The 22,444-nt window shown below is 47.0% G+C and overlaps 1 protein-coding gene across 1 annotated transcript in view; it reads left to right on the forward strand.

Moving 5' to 3' along the window:
* The window catches only part of stoml3a (stomatin (EPB72)-like 3a), a 32,255-nt gene that overhangs the window by 7,565 nt on the left and 2,246 nt on the right, over positions 1-22,444 (forward strand). The window contains exons 2-5 of the mRNA XM_055880856.1: positions 4,432-4,535; positions 15,438-15,510; positions 15,639-15,721; positions 17,487-17,690. Coding sequence (XP_055736831.1) covers positions 4,432-4,535; positions 15,438-15,510; positions 15,639-15,721; positions 17,487-17,690 — 464 coding nt within the window. The remainder of the gene's footprint in view (positions 1-4,431; positions 4,536-15,437; positions 15,511-15,638; positions 15,722-17,486; positions 17,691-22,444) is intronic.

Genomic DNA, 22,444 nt, shown 5'->3' on the forward strand with positions numbered 1-22,444 from the left:
TATACAATACCATACACTACTATACAATACCATACACTACTATACAATACCATACAATACAATACAATACCATACACTACTATACAATACCATACACTACAATACAATACCATACACTACTATACAATACAATACAATACAATACCATACACTACTATACAATACAATACCATACACTACTATACTATACAATACAATACACTACTATACAATACCATACACTACTATACAATACAATACCATACACTACTATACTATACAATACAATACCATACACTACTATACTATACAATACAATACCATACACTACTATACAATACAATACCATACACAACTATACAATACCATACACTACTATACAATACAATACCATACACTACTATACTATACAATACAATACCATACACTACTATACAATACAATACCATACACTACTATACTATACAATACAATACCATACACTACTATACAATACCATACACTACTATACAATACAATACCATACAATAAAATACCATACAATACCATACACTACTATACAATACCATACAAAACCATACACTACTATACTATACAATACACTACTATACACTACTATACTATACAATACAATACCATACACTACTATACACTACTATACTATACAATACAATACCATACACTACTATACTATACAATACAATACCATACACTACTATACACTACTATACAATACCATACACTACTATACACTACAATACCATACACTACTATACTATACAATACAATACCATACACTACTATACACTACTATACAATACAATACACTACTATACAATACCATACACTACTATACAATACCATACACTACTATACTATACAATACCATACACTACAATACCATACACTACTATACTATACAATACAATACCATACACTACTATACAATACAATACCATACACTACTATACAATACCATACACTACTATACAATACAATACCATACACTACTATACAATACAATGCAATACAATATAATACAATACCATACACTACAATACAATACACTACTATACAATACCATACACTACTATACTATACAATACAATACAATACAATACCAAGCAATACAACGCCATACAATACAATACAATACAATGCCATACCGAACAATACCTTACCATACAGTACAATACCATTTCATACAATACAATGTCATACAATACAATACAATGCCATACAATACAATACAATGCCATACAATACAATACAATGCCATACAATACAATACAATGCCATACAATACAATACAATACAATGCCATACAATACAATACAATGCCATACAATACAATGCCATACAATACAATACAATACAATATGACACAATACAATGTCATACAATACAATACAATGCCATACAATATAATACAATGCCATACAATACAATATAATACAATGCCATACAATACAATACAATGCCATACAATACCATACCATACACTACTATACAATACCATACACTACTATACAATACCATACACTACTATACAATACCATACACTACAATACAATACCATACACTACTATACAATACCATACACTACTATACAATACCATACACTACTATACAATACCATACACTACTATACAATACAATACCATACACTACTATACTATACAATACCATACACTACTATACAATACAATACCATACACTACTATACAATACAATACACTACTATACAATACAATGCAATACAATACAATACCATACACTACTATACAATACAATACACTACTATACAATACAATGCAATACAATACAATACCATACACTACTATACAACACCATACACTACTATACAATACAATACCATACAATACAATACCATACACTACTATACAATACAATACCATACACTACTATACAATACAATACCATACACTACTATACAATACAATACCATACACTACTATACAATACAATACCATACAATACAATACCATACACTACTATACAATACAATACCATACACTACTATACAATACCATACACTACTATACAATACAATGCAATACAATACAATACCATACACTACAATACAATACACTACACTACTATACAATACCATACACTACTATAGAATACAATAACATACAATACAATACAATACCAAGCAATACAAAGCCATACAATACAATACAATACAATGCCATACCGAACAATACCTTACCATACAGTACAATACCATTTCATACAATACAATGCCATACAATACAATACAATGCCATACAATACAATACAATGCCATACAATACAATACAATGCCATACAATACAATACAATATGACACAATACAATGTCATACAATACAATACAATGCCATACAATATAATACAATGCCATACAATATAATACAATGCCATACAATACAATACAATGCCATACAATACAATACAATGTCATACAATACAATAAAATACAATATGACACAATACAATACCATTCAATACAATACCATACAATACAATATCATACAATACAATACCATACAATACAATATCATACAATACAATACCATACCATGCCATACAATACAATACCATACAATACAATACCATACAATACAATATCATACAATACCATACAATACATTACTATACAATACAATACCATACACTACTATACAATACAATACCATACACTACTATACAATACAAAACCATACAATACAATATCATACCATGCCATACAATACAAAGTGGACTATACTATGACATGTTGCGATTGTTTCCCAGACACAGGTTAACCATCGTCCTGGACATAAATATATTTTAATTGGAGAATATCCATTCACTCCATGGCTCCGTTCATCCATCTGCTTGCTCTGCACTCATATTTAGCCTCACATTGAAGTGTTTTACCATTTTCTCAACCACAAATACCTCGTACCCCTGCCTTTATGAACACCTCAAATACCTCGTACCCCTGCCTTTATGAACACCTCAAATACCTCGTACCCCTGCCTTTATGAACACCTCAAATACCTCGTACCCCTGCCTTCATGAACACATCTACCTCAAATACCTCGTACCCCTGCCTTTATGAACACATCTACCTCAAATACCTCGTACCCCTGCCTTCATGAACACATCTGCCTCAAATACCTCGTACCCCTGCCTTTATGAACACCTCAAATACCTCGTACCCCTGCCTTTATGAACACCTCAAATACCTCGTACCCCTGCCTTTATGAACACATCTGCCTCAGATACCTCGTACCCCTGCCTTTATGAACACATCTGCCTCAGATACCTCGTACCCCTGCCTTTATGAACACATCTGCCTCAAATACCTCGTACCCCTGCCTTTATGAACACCTCAAATACCTCGTACCCCTGCCTTTATGAACACCTCAAATACCTCCTACCCCTGCCTTTATGAACACATCTGCCTCAAATACCTCGTACCCCTGCCTTTATGAACACCTCAAATACCTCGTACCCCTGCCTTTATGAACACATCTGCCTCAAATACCTCGTACCCCTGCCTTTATGAACACATCTGCCTCAAATACCTCGTACCCCTGCCTTTATGAACACCTCAAATACCTCGTACCCCTGCCTTTATGAACACCTCAAATACCTCGTACCCCTGCCTTTATGAACACATCTACCTCAAATACCTCGTACCCCTGCCTTTATGAACACCTCAAATACCTCGTACCCCTGCCTTTATGAACACCTCAAATACCTCGTACCCCTGCCTTTATGAACACCTCAAATACCTCGTACCCCTGCCTTTATGAACACATCTGCCTCAAATACCTCGTACCCCTGCCTTTATGAACACCTCAAATACCTCGTACCCCTGCCTTTATGAACACAGCTGCCTCAAATACCTCGTACCCCTGCCTTTATGAACACATCTGCCTCAAATACCTTGTACCCCTGCCTTTATGAACACATCTGCCTCAAATACCTCGTACCCCTGCCTTCATGAACACATCTGCCTCAAATACCTCGTACCCCTGCCTTTATGAACACATCTGCCTCAAATACCTCGTACCCCTGCCTTTATGAACACATCTGCCTCAAATACCTCGTACCCCTGCCTTCATGAACAAATATGCCTCAAATACCTCCTACCCCTGTACAGTTATATCGTACTGGTACTCTCTGTATATAGCTTCAATCTTCTGTATATTTATTCCTTGTGTTATTTTTTATTTTCATAATTTTTTAAAACTCTGCATCGTTGGGGAAAGGGGCTTCTAAGTAAGCATTCTACGTTTAAAATTTAAATTTGATTTGATTGATAAAGTTATGATACGTATAGTCATTATACTGTATGTATTGTATTCATATCCATGTAGTTGTTATAGTATTATCGTATTATTATACGTCAGTCAGACTAACCTGTATTGTTGGTGAATTCCTTCCTGCGTAGATAAGAGCTCTGGCTCTCTGGGATGTTGTGGCTGGCTTCTCTTCGGAATCTCTCTCATCGTTACGCTGTTCCTCTTCCCTATCACCATCTTCATGTGCGTCAAGGTACAGTATACTAGTGTACAGTATGGCAGCGTAACATTTCATACGTTCTGTAAAATAAAATTTAAAAAAATTGATGACCACATGAAGCACCGAGCAATGCAAGGTGGAGTATGTATAAACTCCCTGACTGGTCTCACAGTAGTCAGTGTCACGATCGTGTGGAGGATTGATGGACCAAAACGCAGCTTTAGGAAAATATGCCATCTTCTTTTATTTTTAAAAGATGACGAAAATAAACACGACACACTTTAACAAACTATACAAAACAACAAACGACCGTGAAGCTAAATAACGTTGTGCACATACACACACAGGCTACAAACGTTCTACATAGACAATTACCCACATCACATGAAAGCCTATGGCTACCCTAAATATGGCTCCCAATCAGAGACAACAGAAATCAGCTGTTTCTAATTGGGAACTCATTCAGGCAACCATAGACTCTCCTAAACAACTAAACCAACATAGACAACGCTAGACACATGCACTACACACAAACCCATACAATACACCCAACACCCCCTTTACCATATAATCACCCAAAACCGACAAAACACAAACATTCCCCATGTCACACCCTGACCTAACTAAAATAATAAAGAAAACAAAGAATACTAAGGCCAGGGCGTGACATAACCCCCCCCTTAAGGTGCGAACTCCGGGCGCACCATTACACAGTCTAGGGGAGGGTCTGGGTGGGCTTCCATCCACGGTGGCGGCTCCGGCTCTGGTTGTGGTCCCCACGTCACCATAGTCCCTAACCGCCTCCTTAGCTTCCTCCAAATGACCCCCCTCCACATTAACCCCATAGCATTAAGGGGCAGTTCCGGACTAAGGGGCAGCTCCGGACTAAGGGGCAGTACCAGGGTAAGGGGCAGTACCAGGGTAAGGGGCAGTACCAGGGTCAGGGGCAGTACCAGGGTCAGGGGCAGTACCAGGGTCAGGGGCAGTACCAGGGTAAGGGGCAGCACCAGGATAAGGGGCAGCACCAGGATAAGGGGCAGCTCCGGACTGAGGAATGGCAGCTCCGGACTGAGGAATGGCAGCTCCGGACTGAGGGACTGCAGCTCCGGACTGAGGGACGGCCCATGACTGGCTGACAGATCTGGCTGCTCATGGCTAACTGACGGATCTGGCTGCTCATGGCTGGCTGACGGATCTGGCTGCTCATGGCTGGCTGACGGATCTGGCTGCTCATGGCTGGCTGACGGATCTGGCTGCTCATGGCTGGCTGACGGATCTGGCTGCTCATGGCTGGCTGACGGATCTGGCTGCTCATGGCTGGCTGACGGATCTGGCTGCTCATGGCTGGCTGACGGATCTGGCTGCTCATGGCTAGCTGACGGATCTGGCTGCTCATGGCTAGCTGACGGATCTGGCTGCTCATGGCTAGCTGACGGATCTGGCTGCTCATGGCTAGCTGACGGATCTGGCTGCTCATGGCTAGCTGACCGATCTGGCTGCTCAAGGCTAGCTGACGGATCTGGCTGCTCATGGCTAGCTGACGGATCTGGCTGCTCATGGCTAGCTGACGGATCTGGCTGCTCATGACTAGCTGACGGATCTGGCTGCTCATGGCTAGCTGACGGATCTGGCTGCTCATGGCCGGCTGACTGATCTGGCAGATCCTGTCTGGTTGGCGGCTCTGGCAGATCCTGTCTGGTTGGCGGCTCTGGCAGATCCTGTCTGGTTGGCGGCTCTGGCAGCTCCTGTCTGACGGACGGCTCTAGCGGCTCCTGTCTGGCTGGCGGCTCTAGCGGCTCCTGTCTGGCGGACGGCTCAGTAGGCTCATGGCAGACGGGCGGCTTTGCAGGCTCATGGCAGACGGGCGGCTTTGCAGGCTCATTGCAGACGGATGGCTCAGATGGCGCTGGGGAGACGGATGGCTCAGATGGCGCTGGGGAGACGGATGGCTCAGATGGCGCTGGGGAGACGGATGGCTCAGTCATCGCTGTGCAGACGGCAGACTCCTGCCGGCTGAGGCGCACTGTAGGCCTGGTGCGTGGTGCCGGGACTGGTGGCACCGGGCTGGGGACACGCATCTCAGGGCTAGTGCGGGGAGAAGGAACAGGGCATACTGGACCCTGGAGACGCACATTAGGCCTAGTGCGTGGTGCCGGCACTGGTGGTATCGGGCTGGGAACACGCATCTCAGGGCTAGTGCGGGGAGAAGGAACAGGGCATACTGGACCCTGGAGACGCACATTAGGCCTAGTGCGTGGTGCCGGAACTGGTGGTACCGGGCTAGGGACACGCATCTCAAGGCTAGTGCGGGGAGCAACAACAGGGCACACTGGACTCTCAAGGCGTACTATAGGCCTTGTGCGTGGTACCGGTACTGGTGGTACCGGGCTGAGGACCCGCACATCAGGGCGAGTACGGGGAGAAGGAACAGTGCGTACAGGACTCTGGAGACACACAGAGGGCTTGGTGCGTGGTGTAGGCACTGGTGGTAATGTGCTGGAGACACGCACCACAGGGCTAGTACGTGGAGGAAGAACAGGGCTCTGGAGACACCCAGGAAGCTTGATGCGTGGTGTAGGCACTGGTGGTAATGGGCTGGAAACACGCACCTCAAAGCTAGTGCGGGGAGCAGGAACAGTGCGTAAAGGGCTCTGGAGACGCACCTTAGACCTAGTGCTTGGTGCCGGAACTAGTGGTACAGGGCTGGGGACATGCATCTCAGGATGAGTGCAAAAAGTAGGAACAGGACACACCGGGTTGTGAAGGTGTACTGGAGACCTGGTGTGTATAGCCGGCATCAAATGTTCCGGAACTTTAACACAAGTTTCAGGCTGAGTACGAGGAACTGACACAGGTGGCATCGGACAGCTAATACGCTCCTCAGGGAGAATGCATTGCATACTCTGCCAAACCAACAGCTCTCTCTCTTCACTCTCCTCCAATTTCGTCAACAACTCTTCGAATGTCTCATAATCTCCCCTTCGTTCACTCTCCTCCAATCTGTCCAATAACTCCTCGACCCACTCAGACTCACCCCTCAACTTCGCCGACTGCTCCAAGTGCCCCCCTCCAAAAAAAATTTTGTGCTGTCTCTTGGGCTTCCTCCCGTGTCGCCGTGCTGCCTCCATCTCTGCCTTGGGGCAGTGATATTCCCCTGGCTGTGACCAGGGTCCTCTCCCGTCTAGAATTTCCTCCCACGTCCAGGAGTCTTGACATTGCTGCTGTTGCTTTGTTTTCCGCTGCTTGGTCCGATGGTGGGTAATTCTGTCACGATCGTGTGGAGGATTGATGGACCAAAACGCAGCTTTAGGAAAATATGCCATCTTCTTTTATTTTTAAAAGATGACGAAAATAAACACGACACACTTTAACAAACTATACAAAACAACAAACGACCGTGAAGCTAAATAACGTTGTGCACATACACACACAGGCTACAAACGTTCTACATAGACAATTACCCACATCACATGAAAGCCTATGGCTACCCTAAATATGGCTCCCAATCAGAGACAACAGAAATCAGCTGTCTCTAATTGGGAACTCATTCAGGCAACCATAGACTCTCCTAAACAACTAAACCAACATAGACAACGCTAGACACATGCACTACACACAAACCCATACAATACACCCAACACCCCCTTTACCATATAATCACCCAAAACCGACAAAACACAAACATTCCCCATGTCACACCCTGACCTAACTAAAATAATAAAGAAAACAAAGAATACTAAGGCCAGGGCGTGACAGTCAGTCACACTGTCACAATACAAAAAACGCTTCCCAGGTCTCAGTGTGACCCTGCTGAAGCTCTCTGACTCCTCTCCTGTATCTCAGACCCTGCTGAAGCTCTCTGACTCCTCTCCTGTATCTCAGACCCTGATGAAGCTCTCTGACTCCTCTCCTGTATCTCAGACCCTGCTGAAGCTCTCTGACTCCTCTCCTGTATCTCAGACCCTGCTGAAGCTCTCTGACTCCTCTCCTGTATCTCAGACCCTGCTGAAGTTCTCTGACTCCTCTCCTGTATCTCAGACCCTGCTGAAGTTCTCTGACTCCTCTCCTGTATCTCAGACCCTGCTGAAGCTCTCTGACTCCTCTCCTGTATCTCAGACCTTGATGAAGCTCTCTGACTCCTCTCCTGTATCTCAGACCCTGCTGAAGCTCTCTGACTCCTCTCCTGTATCTCAGACCCTGCTGAAGCTCTCTGACTCCTCTCCTGTATCTCAGACCCTGCTGAAGCTCTCTGACTCCTCTCCTGTATCTCAGACCCTGATGAAGCTCTCTGACTCCTCTCCTGTAACTCAGACCCTGCTGAAGCTCTCTGACTCCTCTCCTGTATCTCAGACCCTGCTGATGTTCTCTGACTCCTCTCCTGTATCTCAGACCCTGCTGAAGCTCTCTGACTCCTCTCCTGTATCTCAGACCTTGATGAAGCTCTCTGACTCCTCTCCTGTATCTCAGACCCTGTTGAAGCTCTCTGACTCCTCTCCTGTATCTCAGACCCTGCTGAAGCTCTCTGACTCCTCTCCTGTATCTCAGACCCTGCTGAAGCTCTCTGACTCCTCTCCTGTATCTCAGACCCTGATGAAGCTCTCTGACTCCTCTCCTGTAACTCAGACCCTGCTGAAGCTCTCTGACTCCTCTCCTGTATCTCAGACCCTGATGAAGCTCTCTGACTCCTATCCTGTATCTCAGACCCTGCTGAAGCTCTCTGACTCCTGTATCTCAGACCCTGTTGAAGCTCTCTGACTCCTCTCCTGTATCTCAGACCCTGATGAAGCTCTCTGACTCCTCTCCTGTATCTCAGACCCTGCTGAAGCTCTCTGACTCCTCTCCTGTATCTCAGACCCTGTTGAAGCTCTCTGACTCCTCTCCTGTATCTCAGACCCTGATGAAGCTCTCTGACTCCTCTCCTGTATCTCAGACCCTGCTGAAGCTCTCTGACTCCTCTCTTATAACTCAGACCCTGATGAAGCTCTCTGACTCCTCTCCGGTATCTCAGACCCTGCTGAAGCTCTCTGACTCCTCTCTTATAACTCAGACCCTGATGAAGCTCTCTGACTCCTCTCCTGTATCTCAGACCCTGATGAAGATCTCTGGCTCCTCTCCTGTAAGAAGGTCTCACACAGCTTCTTTAAAACCAGGTTGCAGGAAGGATGTTGCATTGAGGACTTTTTCCTGTAGACTGGACATACCCGATAATCCTCCTGTTTCCTGCATAGCTTCAGACAGGCTTTACAGAAGCTGTGGATCCTTAAAGATGTCACAGCACACAGGACAGGAGAGATCCTCCTCATAGAGAGAAGGTTTAAAAGGTCATGTTCTCTGGAAGTAACACTCCCTCCTCTTATCTGGAACTGAGATTGAGAGATTGTTGTATTGAATCTTGATTATAAATTGTTTGTAAGTAAAATTCATTGTAAAATGTAGGCTGAATAATGAATAGCTGCATACTTTTTTACGGTTCTGTCGTGAACTTTACTCCTTCCTGATCAAAAGGGTTATTTTCCTTAGTTCACATTAGAAACATGACATAAAACGTTGAGGAGTTGACCTATGGTATGAGGGGTGGACCTATGGTATGAGGGGAGGAGCTATGGTATGAGGGGAGGGGCTATGGTATGAGGGGAGGAGCTATGGTATGAGGGGTGGACCTATGGTATGAGGGGTGGACCTATGGTATGAGGGGAGGGGCTATGGTATGAGGGGAGGAGCTATGGTATGAGGGGTGGACCTATGGTATGAGGGGTGGACCTATGGTATGGGGGGTGGACCTATGGTATGAGGGGTGGACCTATGGTATGGGGGGTGGACCTATGGTATGAGGGGTGGACCTATGGTATGGGGGGTGGACCTATGGTATGGGGGGTGGACCTATGGTATGAGGGGTGGACCTATGGTATGAGGGGTGGACCTATGATATGGGGGGTGGACCTATGGTATGAGGGGTGGACCTATGGTATGAGGGGTGTAGCTATGGTATGAGGGGTGGACCTATGGTATGAGGGGTGGACCTATGGTATGAGGGGTGGACCTATGGTATGAGGGGAGGAGCTATAAGGGGTAGAGCTATGGTATGAGGGGTGGACCTATGGTATGAGGGGTGGATCTATAAGGGGTAGAGCTATGGTATGAGGGGTGGACCTATGGTATGAGGGGTGGACCTATGGTATGAGGGGAGGAGCTATGGTATGAGGGGTGGACCTATGGTATGAGGGGTGGACCTATGGTATGAGGGGAGGAGCTATGGTATGAGGGGTGGACCTATGGTATGAGGGGTGGACCTATGGTATGAGGGGTGGACCTATGATATGGGGGGTGGACCTATGGTATGAGGGGTGGACCTATGGTATGAGGGGTGTAGCTATGGTATGAGGGGTGGACCTATGGTATGAGGGGTGGACCTATGGTATGAGGGGTGGACCTATGGTATGAGGGGAGGAGCTATAAGGGGTAGAGCTATGGTATGAGGGGTGGACCTATGGTATGAGGGGTGGATCTATAAGGGGTAGAGCTATGGTATGAGGGGTGGACCTATGGTATGAGGGGTGGACCTATGGTATGAGGGGAGGAGCTATGGTATGAGGGGTGGACCTATGGTATGAGGGGTGGACCTATGGTATGAGGGGAGGAGCTATGGTATGAGGGGTGGACCTATGGTATGAGGGGTGGACCTATGGTATGAGGGGTGGACCTATGATATGGGGGGTGGACCTATGGTATGAGGGGTGGACCTATGGTATGAGGGGTGTAGCTATGGTATGAGGGGTGGACCTATGGTATGAGGGGTGGACCTATGGTATGAGGGGTGGACCTATGGTATGAGGGGAGGAGCTATAAGGGGTAGAGCTATGGTATGAGGGGTGGACCTATGGTATGAGGGGTGGATCTATAAGGGGTAGAGCTATGGTATGAGGGGTGGACCTATGGTATGAGGGGTGGACCTATAAGGGGTAGAGCTATGGTATGAGGGGTGGACATATGGTATGAGGGGAGGACCTATGGTATGAGGGGTGGACCTATGGTATGAGGGGAGGAGCTATGGTATGAGGGGTGGACCTATGGTATGAGGGGTGGACCTATGGTATGAGGGGAGGAGCTATGGTATGAGGGGTGGACCTATGGTATGGGGGGTGGACCTATGGTATGAGGGGTGGACCTATGGTATGGGGGGTGGACCTATGGTATGAGGGGTGGACCTATGGTATGAGGGGTGGACCTATGGTATGAGGGGTGGACCTATGGTATGAGGGGTGGACCAAATGGTATGAGGGGTGGACCTATGGTATGAGGGGTGAACCTATGGTATGAGGGGTGGACCTATGGTATGAGGGGTGGACCTATGGTATGAGGGGTGGACCTATGGTATGAGGGGAGGAGCTATGGTATGAGGGGTGGACCTATGGTATGAGGGGTGGACCTATGGTATGAGGGGAGGAGCTATGGTATGAGGGGTGTAGCTATGGTATGAGGGGTGGACCTATGGTATGAGGGGTGGACCTATGATATGGGGGGTGGACCTATGGTATGAGGGGTGGACCTATGGTATGAGGGGTGTAGCTATGGTATGAGGGGTGGACCTATGGTATGAGGGGTGGACCTATGGTATGAGGGGTGGACCTATGGTATGAGGGGAGGAGCTATAAGGGGTAGAGCTATGGTATGAGGGGTGGACCTATGGTATGAGGGGTGGATCTATAAGGGGTAGAGCTATGGTATGAGGGGTGGACCTATGGTATGAGGGGTGGACCTATGGTATGAGGGGAGGAGCTATGGTATGAGGGGTGGACCTATGGTATGAGGGGTGGACCTATGGTATGAGGGGAGGAGCTATGGTATGAGGGGTGGACCTATGGTATGAGGGGTGGACCTATGGTATGAGGGGTGGACCTATGATATGGGGGGTGGACCTATGGTATGAGGGGTGGACCTATGGTATGAGGGGTGTAGCTATGGTATGAGGGGTGGACCTATGGTATGAGGGGTGGACCTATGGTATGAGGGGTGGACCTATGGTATGAGGGGAGGAGCTATAAGGGGTAGAGCTATGGTATGAGGGGTGGACCTATGGTATGAGGGGTGGATCTATAAGGGGTAGAGCTATGGTATGAGGGGTGGACCTATGGTATGAGGGGTGGATCTATAAGGGGTAGAGCTATGGTATGAGGGGTGGACCTATGGTATGAGGGGTGGACCTATAAGGGGTAGAGCTATGGTATGAGGGGTGGACATATGGTATGAGGGGAGGACCTATGGTATGAGGGGTGGACCTATGGTATGAGGGGAGGAGCTATGGTATGAGGGGTGGACCTATGGTATGAGGGGTGGACCTATGGTATGAGGGGAGGAGCTATGGTATGAGGGGTGGACCTATGGTATGGGGGGTGGACCTATGGTATGAGGGGTGGACCTATGGTATGGGGGGTGGACCTATGGTATGAGGGGTGGACCTATGGTATGAGGGGTGGACCTATGGTATGAGGGGTGGACCTATGGTATGAGGGGTGGACCAAATGGTATGAGGGGTGGACCTATGGTATGAGGGGTGAACCTATGGTATGAGGGGTGGACCTATGGTATGAGGGGTGGACCTATGGTATGAGGGGTGGACCTATGGTATGAGGGGAGGAGCTATGGTATGAGGGGTGGACCTATGGTATGAGGGGTGGACCTATGGTATGAGGGGAGGAGCTATGGTATGAGGGGTGTAGCTATGGTATGAGGGGAGGAGCTATGGTATGAGGGGTGGACCTATGGTATGGGGGGTGGACCTATGGTATGAGGGGTGGACCTATGGTATGAGGGGTGGACCTATGGTATGAGGGGTGGACCTATGGTATGAGGGGTGGACCTATGGTATGGGGGGTGGACCTATGGTATGGGGGGTGGACCTATGGTATGAGGGGTGGACCTATGGTATGGGGGGTGGACCTATGGTATGAGGGGTGGACCTATGGTATGAGGGGTGTAGCTATGGTATGAGGGGTGGACCTATGGTATGAGGGGTGGACCTATGGTATGAGGGGTGGACCTATGGTATGAGGGGTGGACCTATGGTATGAGGGGTGGACCTATGGTATGAGGGGAGGAGCTATAAGGGGTAGAGCTATGGTATGAGGGGTGGACCTATGGTATGAGGGGTGGATCTATAAGGGGTAGAGCTATGGTATGAGGGGTGGACCTATGGTATGAGGGGTGGACCTATAAGGGGTAGAGCTATGGTATGAGGGGTGGACATATGGTATGAGGGGAGGACCTATGGTATGAGGGGTGGACCTATGGTATGAGGGGAGGAGCTATGGTATGAGGGGTGGACCTATGGTATGAGGGGTGGACCTATGGTATGAGGGGTGGACCTATGGTATGAGGGGTGGACCTATGGTATGAGGGGTGGACCTATGGTATGAGGGGTGGACCTATGATATGGGGGGTGGACCTATGGTATGAGGGGTGGACCTATGGTATGAGGGGTGTAGCTATGGTATGAGGGGTGGACCTATGGTATGAGGGGTGGACCTATGGTATGAGGGGTGGACCTATGGTATGAGGGGAGGAGCTATAAGGGGTAGAGCTATGGTATGAGGGGTGGACCTATGGTATGAGGGGTGGATCTATAAGGGGTAGAGCTATGGTATGAGGGGTGGACCTATGGTATGAGGGGTGGACCTATAAGGGGTAGAGCTATGGTATGAGGGGTGGACATATGGTATGAGGGGAGGACCTATGGTATGAGGGGTGGACCTATGGTATGAGGGGAGGAGCTATGGTATGAGGGGTGGACCTATGGTATGAGGGGTGGACCTATGGTATGAGGGGTGGACCTATGGTATGAGGGGTGGACCTATGGTATGAGGGGAGGAGCTATGGTATGAGGGGTGGACCTATGGTATGAGGGGTGGACCAATGGTATGAGGGGTGGACCTATGGTATGAGGGGTGGACCTATGGTATGAGGGGTGGACCTATGGTATGAGGGGTGGACCTATGGTATGAGGGGAGGAGCTATAAGGGGTAGAGCTATGGTATGAGGGGTGGACCTATGGTATGAGGGGTGGACCTATGGTATGAGGGGTGGACCTATGGTATGAGGGGTGGACCTATGGTATGAGGGGTGGACCTATGGTATGAGGGGAGGGGCTATGGTATGAGGGGTGTAGCTATGTTATGAGGGGTGGACCTATGGTATGAGGGGTGGACCTATGGTATGAGGGGTGGACCTATGGTATGAGGGGTGGACCTATGGTATGAGGGGTGGACCTATGGTATGAGGGGTGGACCTATGGTATGAGGGGTGGACCTATGGTATGAGGGGAGGAGCTATAAGGGGTAGAGCTATGGTATGAGGGGTGGACCTATGGTATGAGGGGTGGACCTATGGTATGAGGGGTGGACCTATGGTATGAGGGGTGGACCTATGGTATGAGGGGTGGACCTATGGTATGAGGGGTGGACCTATGGTATGAGGGGAGGAGCTATGGTATGAGGGGAGGGGCTATGGTATGAGGGGTGTAGCTATGTTATGAGGGGTGGACCTATGGTATGAGGGGTGGACCTATGGTATGAGGGGTGGACCTATGGTATGAGGGGTGGACCTATGGTATGAGGGGTGTAGCTATGGTATGAGGGGTGGAGCTATGGTATGAGGGGAGGAGCTATGGTATGAGGGGAGGGGCTATGGTATGAGGGGTGGACCTATGGTATGAGGGGTGGACGTATGGTATGAGGGGTGGACCTATGGTATGAGGGGAGGAGCTATGGTATGAGGGGAGGGGCTATGGTATGAGGGGTGTAGCTATGTTATAGTTCTCTGGAGTTGTGTTATCTACTCACCCATTTTATAGCCCTGATATGGCATCATGGGACATGATCAATAATATAACCAACGTAAAACACATGGTTTCGTGTCACCCTATATTGTTTTACTATCTAGATTGTAAAGGAGTATGAGCGAGCGGTCATTTTTAGACTTGGACGCATCGCAGACAAGAAGCCGAAAGGACCAGGTGAAATACTGCCACAACATACACTACACCTTGCTCAACATGGCCTACAGTACAGTACAGCACATAGACTGTAACGCGCCTTTAAAACTGGTGAGAAAACAGCCTTCTCTCTTGTCTCTCGTCTGTAGGGATCTTCTTTGTACTTCCCTGTACTGACACCTTTGTGAAGGTGGACTTGAGGACTGTGTCTTTTGACATCCCACCCCAAGAGGTACTGAACACATCTACCTCAAATACGTCATACCACTGTACAGTGAGGACTGTGTCATGTACATCTTCATGCTTTCTGCACCAATGACAGCGTGCCTAATCAAGTGCACCTGATTATAATAATTACCTGGTTGATAAGCTGAATCAGGTTAGTTACAACTGGAGTTGGAGTTAAAATCTACAGGAGGGTTGCTCTCCAGGAACAGGTTGGAGTTAAAACCTACAGGAGGGTATCTCTCCAGGAACGGGGTTGGAGTTAAAACCTACAGGAGGGTATCTCTCCAGGAACGGGGTTGGAGTTAAAACCTACAGGAGGGTATCTCTCCAGGAACAGGGTTGGAGTTAAAACCTACGGGAGGGTCTCTCTCCGGGAACAGGGTTGGAGTTAAAACCTACAGGATGGTCTCTCTCCAGGAACAGGGTTGGAGTTAAAACCTACAGGAGGGTTTCTCTCTAGGAACAGGGTTGGAGTTAAAACCTACAGGAGGGTTGCTCTCCAGGAACTGGGTTGGAGTTAAAACCTACAGGAGGGTATCTCTCCAGGAACAGGGTTGGAGTTAAAACCTACAGGAGGGTCTCTCTCCAGGAACAGGGTCAGAGTTAAAACCTACAGGAGGGTCTCTCTCCAGGAACAGGGTTGGAGTTAAAACCTACAGGAGGGTCTCTCTACAGGAACAGGGTTGGAGTTAAAACCTACAGGAGGGTCTCTCTCCAGGAACAGGGTTGGAGTTAAAACCTACAGGAGGGTTGCTCTCCAGGAACTGGGTTGGAGTTAAAACCTACAGGAGGGTTGCTCTCCAGGAACTGGGTTGGAGTTAAAACCTACAGGAGGGTTGCTCTCCAGGAACTGGGTTGGAGTTAAAACCTACAGGAGGGTATCTCTCCAGGAACAGGGTTGGAGTTAAAACCTACAGGAGGGTCTCTCTCCAGGAACAGGGTTGGAGTTAAAACCTACAGGAGGGTCTCTCTCCAGGAACAGGGTTGGAGTTAAAACCTACAGGAGGGTCTCTCTACAGGAACAGGGTTGGAGTTAAAACCTACAGGAGGGTCTCTCTCCAGGAACAGGGTTGGAGTTAAAACCTACAGGAGGGTTGCTCTCCAGGAACTGGGTTGGAGTTAAAACCTACAGGAGGGTTGCTCTCCAGGAACTGGGTTGGAGTTAAAACCTACAGGAGGGTTGCTCTCCAGGAACTGGGTTGGAGTTAAAACCTACAGGAGGGTTGCTCTCCAGGAACAGGGCTGGAGTTAAAACCTACAGGAGGGTTGCTCTCCAGGAACAGGGCTGGAGTTAAAACCTACAGGAGGGTTGCTCTCCAGGAACTGGGTTGGAGTTAAAACCTACAGGAGGGTTGCTCTCCAGGAACTGGGTTGGAGTTAAAACCTACAGGAGGGTAGCTCTCCAGGAACAGGGCTGGAGTTAAAACCTACAGGAGGATTGCTCTCCAGGAACAGGGCTGGAGTTAAAACCTACAGGAGGGTTGCTCTCCAGGAACTGGGTTGGAGTTAAAACCTACAGGAGGGTTGCTCTCCAGGAACTGGGTTGGAGTTAAAACCTACAGGAGGGTTGCTCTCCAGGAACCGGGTTGAAGAGCCCTGGATCCTAATCAGTTCACTTTGACTGTCCATGTATTGGTATTGGTAGATTGAGGTTGTAAAGTGCACAAACAAACGTACCAATATCCTTCCAAGACCCCCAACAACATCACTTTTCAGAATGCAATTCATCCAGTACAAACTCACCTCTTGCCTTCTTCTCTTCTGTCCAGATCCTGACCAAAGACTCAGTGACGGTGTCTGTGGACGGGGTGGTGTATTTCCGTGTGTACTGCCCCATCTCTGCTGTAGCCAACGTGTCCAACGCCCACTCCTCCACCCGTCTCCTGGCCCAGACCACCCTGAGGAACGTCCTGGGAACCAAGAACCTGGCTGATCTGCTGTCTGACCGCGAGGGAATCTCACACAGCATGCAGGTAGGAAGCCCTAGAATTTAGAACTATAGAACCATATAACTAAGAACAGTAGAATTAGGCTGATCTGCTGACTGACCACGGGGGAATCTCACACAGCATGTCGGTAAGGAACACGGAGCTGTAGAACCTAGAACATAGAACTGTAGAACCGAGAACTTAGAACTGCAGAACTGTAAAACTGTAGAACAGCCTGGACAGCATCTCCCACAGCATGCCTGGGAGTAATACAGTCACACTGACTGACTGATTGGTTGGTTTGGTTAATTCATATTAGACAAAACTGAAAACGCTTTGTGATGGGAATGCACAATCAAGACACGTATGTTTACTATGTGCAATGAAACAAACCTCAAAATGTAATTCAAAACCATAGACGTGCCATCATGCTTTCTACTATCCAGTTACCTGCTGTGGACGAATAGAGCCTACTCCCACATCAAACTCAATCAATCAATCAATCAAGTTTATTTTATATAACCCTTCGTACATCAGCTAATATCTCGAAGTGCTGTACAGAGACCCAGCCTAAAACCCCAAACAGCTAGAATGCAGGTGAAGAAGCACGGTGGCTAGGAAAAACTCCCTAAAAAGGCCAAAACCTAGGAAGAAACCTAGAGAGGAACCAGGCTATGAGGGGTGGCCAGTCCTCTTCTGGCTGTGCCGGGTGGAGATTATAACAGAACTATGCCAAGATGTTCAAAAATGTTCATAAGTGACAAGCATGGTCAAATAATAATCATGGATAATTTTCAGTTGGCTTTTCATAGCCGATCATTAAGAGTTGAAAAACAACAGGTCTGGGACAGGTGGCGGTTCCATAACCGCAGGCAGAACAGTTGAAACTGGAACAGCAGCAAGGCCAGGTGGACTGGGGACAGCAGGGAGTCGTCATGCCCGGTAGTCCTGACGTATGGTCCTAGGGCTCAGGTTCTCAGAGAGAGAGAAAGAAAGAGAGAACGAGAGAATTAGAGAAAGCATACTTAAATTCACACAGGACACTGGATAAGACAGGAGAAGTACTCCAGGTATAACCAACTGACCCTAGCCCCCCGACACAAACTACTGCAGCATAAATACTGGAGGCTGAGACAGGAGCGGTCAGGAGACACTGTGGCCCCATCCGAAGATACCCCCGGACAGGGCCAAACAGGAAGGATATAACCCCATCCACTTTGCCAAAGCACAGCCCCCGCACCACTGGAGGGAATCTTCAACCACCAATTTATAATCCTGAGACAAGGCCGAGTATAGCCAACAAAGATCTCCACCACAGCACAAACCAAGGGGGGGCGCCAACCCAGACAGGAAGATCACGTCAGTGATTCAACCCACTCAAGTGACGCACCCCTCCCAGGGACGGCATGAAAGAGCACCAGTAAGCCAGTGACTCAGCCCCTGTAATAGGGGGATGAGTTATCACCTGGTTATGGGATCCAGTTAGGGCCAGGTTGCAATTTACTGGGGGGGAGGGGTAGTCCAAAATAGGGGAGGGTTGAGTGGTTTGTTATTGGGCAAAGGGGAGTGTGAGTGGTTTGTTATTGGGCACAGGGCAGGGTTGAGTGGTTTGTTATTGGGCAAAGGGGAGGGTTGAGTGGTTTGTTATTGGGCACAAGGGAGGGTTGAGTGGTTTGTTATTGGGCACAAGGGAGGGTTGAGTGGTTTGTTATTGGGCACAAGGGAGGGTTGAGTGGTTTGTTATTGGGTACAGGGCAGGGTTGAGTGGTTTGTTATTGGGCACAGGGCAGGGTTGAGTGGTTTGTTATTGGGTACAGGGCAGGGTTGAGTGGTTTGTTATTGGGCACAGGGGAGGGTTGAGTGGTTTGTTATTGGGCAAAGGGGAGGGTTGAGTGTGTTTTCTTCCCTGGTTAACAGTCACTCTTCTACAGGTTTTACTATATAATGTATTCCATCCTAGTCACATTTCCTCATCTGCTTGCATGCTCCTCCTCTATATCAAGGTACTTCGCTTATGACCTAGGCTCTTCCATGTGCTAATTTTTACCACCGATCGGTATTGTCTACCAGTCTAACGGTCTATCCCGCCCTCTATCCACCATTCATAGTGACAATAGTGGTAGGTGTATCGTTTGTCCAGATCTGCAATAGGCTAACTAACAGTCATACCATATATAAAAGCATTCGAAGCTACATCAATTTTCAATATGAACAAATAGGAACAGTGAAGACATGAAACACACAGGTCAGAAAGCTCCCCTATTGATCTTGTTTAGGGACAATATAATTATTCTACCTAGACGATAGTAGCAACAACCACAATATAATTAATAACTGTATTATTGTTTTCTACTCTGGGCTGCAGTGAAAATGTAATTTGAATAATTTGATTTTGAATCCATTATGGATCTAATCTCAACAGTTTATAAGGTCTAAAAAGGCACAGTAAGCACAGGCAAGTCTGTCTGTATTTTTACTTCTGATAATGAATTTTAAGAATGGCCCGAAACGAAATTACTGCTGTTTTTTTACGACCCCTTAACCAATTGTGCTATTGTATGTGTTTTTTCATGTAATTTGTAAGTTATTTTGTACATAATGTTTCTGCCACCGTATCTTATGTCCGAAAAGAGTTTCTAGATAAAGCCCTCATCCCTGTCATTTGCAGGAGAAAGAGAAGGAGATATCAGGGACAAAGGTCTGGGTGCCTTGTAAGGATCCGACGGCGAGAGGGTAATCTCCCTTTACCATCGTTCCTATAAGCCAATGTACAATCAATCGATAATAAAATAGACTAACTACGACCACCTATATCCTACCAACAGGACATTAAAAACTGTAATATCTTATGTTTCACCAAGTCGTGACTGAACGACGACATTAATAACATACAGCTGGCAGGTTTTGTGCTTTTTCGGCAGGATAGAACAGTGGCCTCTGGTAAGACAAGGGGTGGCGGTCTATGTATATTTGTAAACAACAGCTGGTGCACGAAATCTAAGGAAGTCTCAAGGTTTTGCTCGCCTGAGGTAGAGTATCTCATGATAAGCTTTAGATAACATTATTTACCAAGAGAGTTTTCATCTGTACGCTAGCGTGGCTGGTTGTGGCTTATCCTCAGCGGGGAGCTGGTACTGAAGTAGCTAGTAATAATAAGGTATTGCCGATCAAAGCTCTACTCAAATCCAGACATATGTTTTAGAATGACACTTCCGGTTTGGGGACAAAAGTGATTATTCTCGGGATGGAACCATTGTAAAATACAGGGGGAAAAATTCAACCGTTATCTGTAGATTATTCTTTAGATGTTTGGCCTAGTGGTGAATCAGGACGTGCAGGCATAATCAAAGTGACACTGGACTAGTGCACCTGCCAGAGTCTTTAGGATGTCTATAGCTAGGTTTCCATGGCGACAGATGTTCATGGGAATATTCTAAAATCTGCATATAAACAATATGAGCATTTCAGGGTTTCCTATAGGAAAAGTTGGCTCCGGACAACGTGACTGGGAAGAAATTGACCAGACATCCATATGTTTTCAGATCCAACACGGCGTAGCCAGCGCTATCCATAAACAAGGGATATTGGCCAAATCTAAAAATAAAAACTTTTTTCTAAAAGGGATTAAAAAAAATAAAAAATCCTCATCAATCTACACACAATATTCCATAATGAAAAGTTTTTTTTTTTTTTTTATGTTTGCAAATATATTACAAATAAAAAACAGAAATACCTTATTTACATAAGTATTCAGACCCTTTGCTATGAGACTCGAAACTGTTTCCCGTTTCCATTGATCGATCATCCTTGAGATGTTTCTGCAAATTGATTGGAGTCCAGGCAAACACCTGTCTATGTAAAGGTCCCACAGTTGACAGTGCATGTCAGAGCAAAAACCAAGCCATGAGGTTGAAAGAATTGTCCATAGAGCTCCGAGACAGGATTGTGTCGAGGCACAGATCTGGTGAAGGGTACTAAACATTTATCCAGCATTGAAGGTCCCCCAAGCATTGAAGGTCTCCATTTTTCTTAAATGGAAGAAGTTTGGAACCATCTAGACTCTTCCTAGAGCTGGTGGCTCCTCAGTAAAAGGCAGCCCACTTGAAGTTTGCCAAAAGGCACCTAAAGGACACTCAGACCATGAGAAACAAGATTCCCTGGTCTGATAAAACCAAGATTGAACTCTTTGGCCTGAATGCCAAGCGTCACGTCTGGAGGAAACCAGGCACCATCCATACGGTGAAGCATGGTGGTGGCAGCATCATGCTGTGGGGATGTTTTTCAGCAGCAGGGACTGGGAGACTAGTTAGGATTGAGGGAAAGATGAACGGAGCAAATATTCAAACGAGAACTTTGAAGGCGAAGAGAAGAAGAAGGGTTCCATGTGAACAGCAGTTGAGCATGGATCATTCAGTCCTAATAGATGGGCGAACGCCGTTCGGAAGGGAGGGGCGATGGCCTCCGTCGAAAGGGAATCGGTTCAGATCCCCGAATCCGGAGTGGCGGAAACGGATGCCTCGAGGCGTGCAGTGCGGTAACCGATCCCGGAGAAGCTGACGGGAGCCCCGGGGAGAGTTCTCTTTTCTTTGTGCGCACGCGACCACTCTGTCACAGTCTCTCTCTCTCTGGAATCGCAGGAAAATCTAGACTAGAATAGCTTGCTGGAAAAACATGTATTTTTTTTTAGCATTTCTTATACTAATAGACTATTGGAAGAGGGAAGCAAGCTCTTGTTTGCTGAATGTTAACTACAGAAGCCAATAGAACTCATGGCCACAGCCGTGGAGCCTGAAAGAAGA

This window comes from Salvelinus fontinalis, chromosome 24, assembly GCF_029448725.1.
Source record: "Salvelinus fontinalis isolate EN_2023a chromosome 24, ASM2944872v1, whole genome shotgun sequence".
Lineage (NCBI taxonomy): Eukaryota > Metazoa > Chordata > Actinopteri > Salmoniformes > Salmonidae > Salvelinus > Salvelinus fontinalis.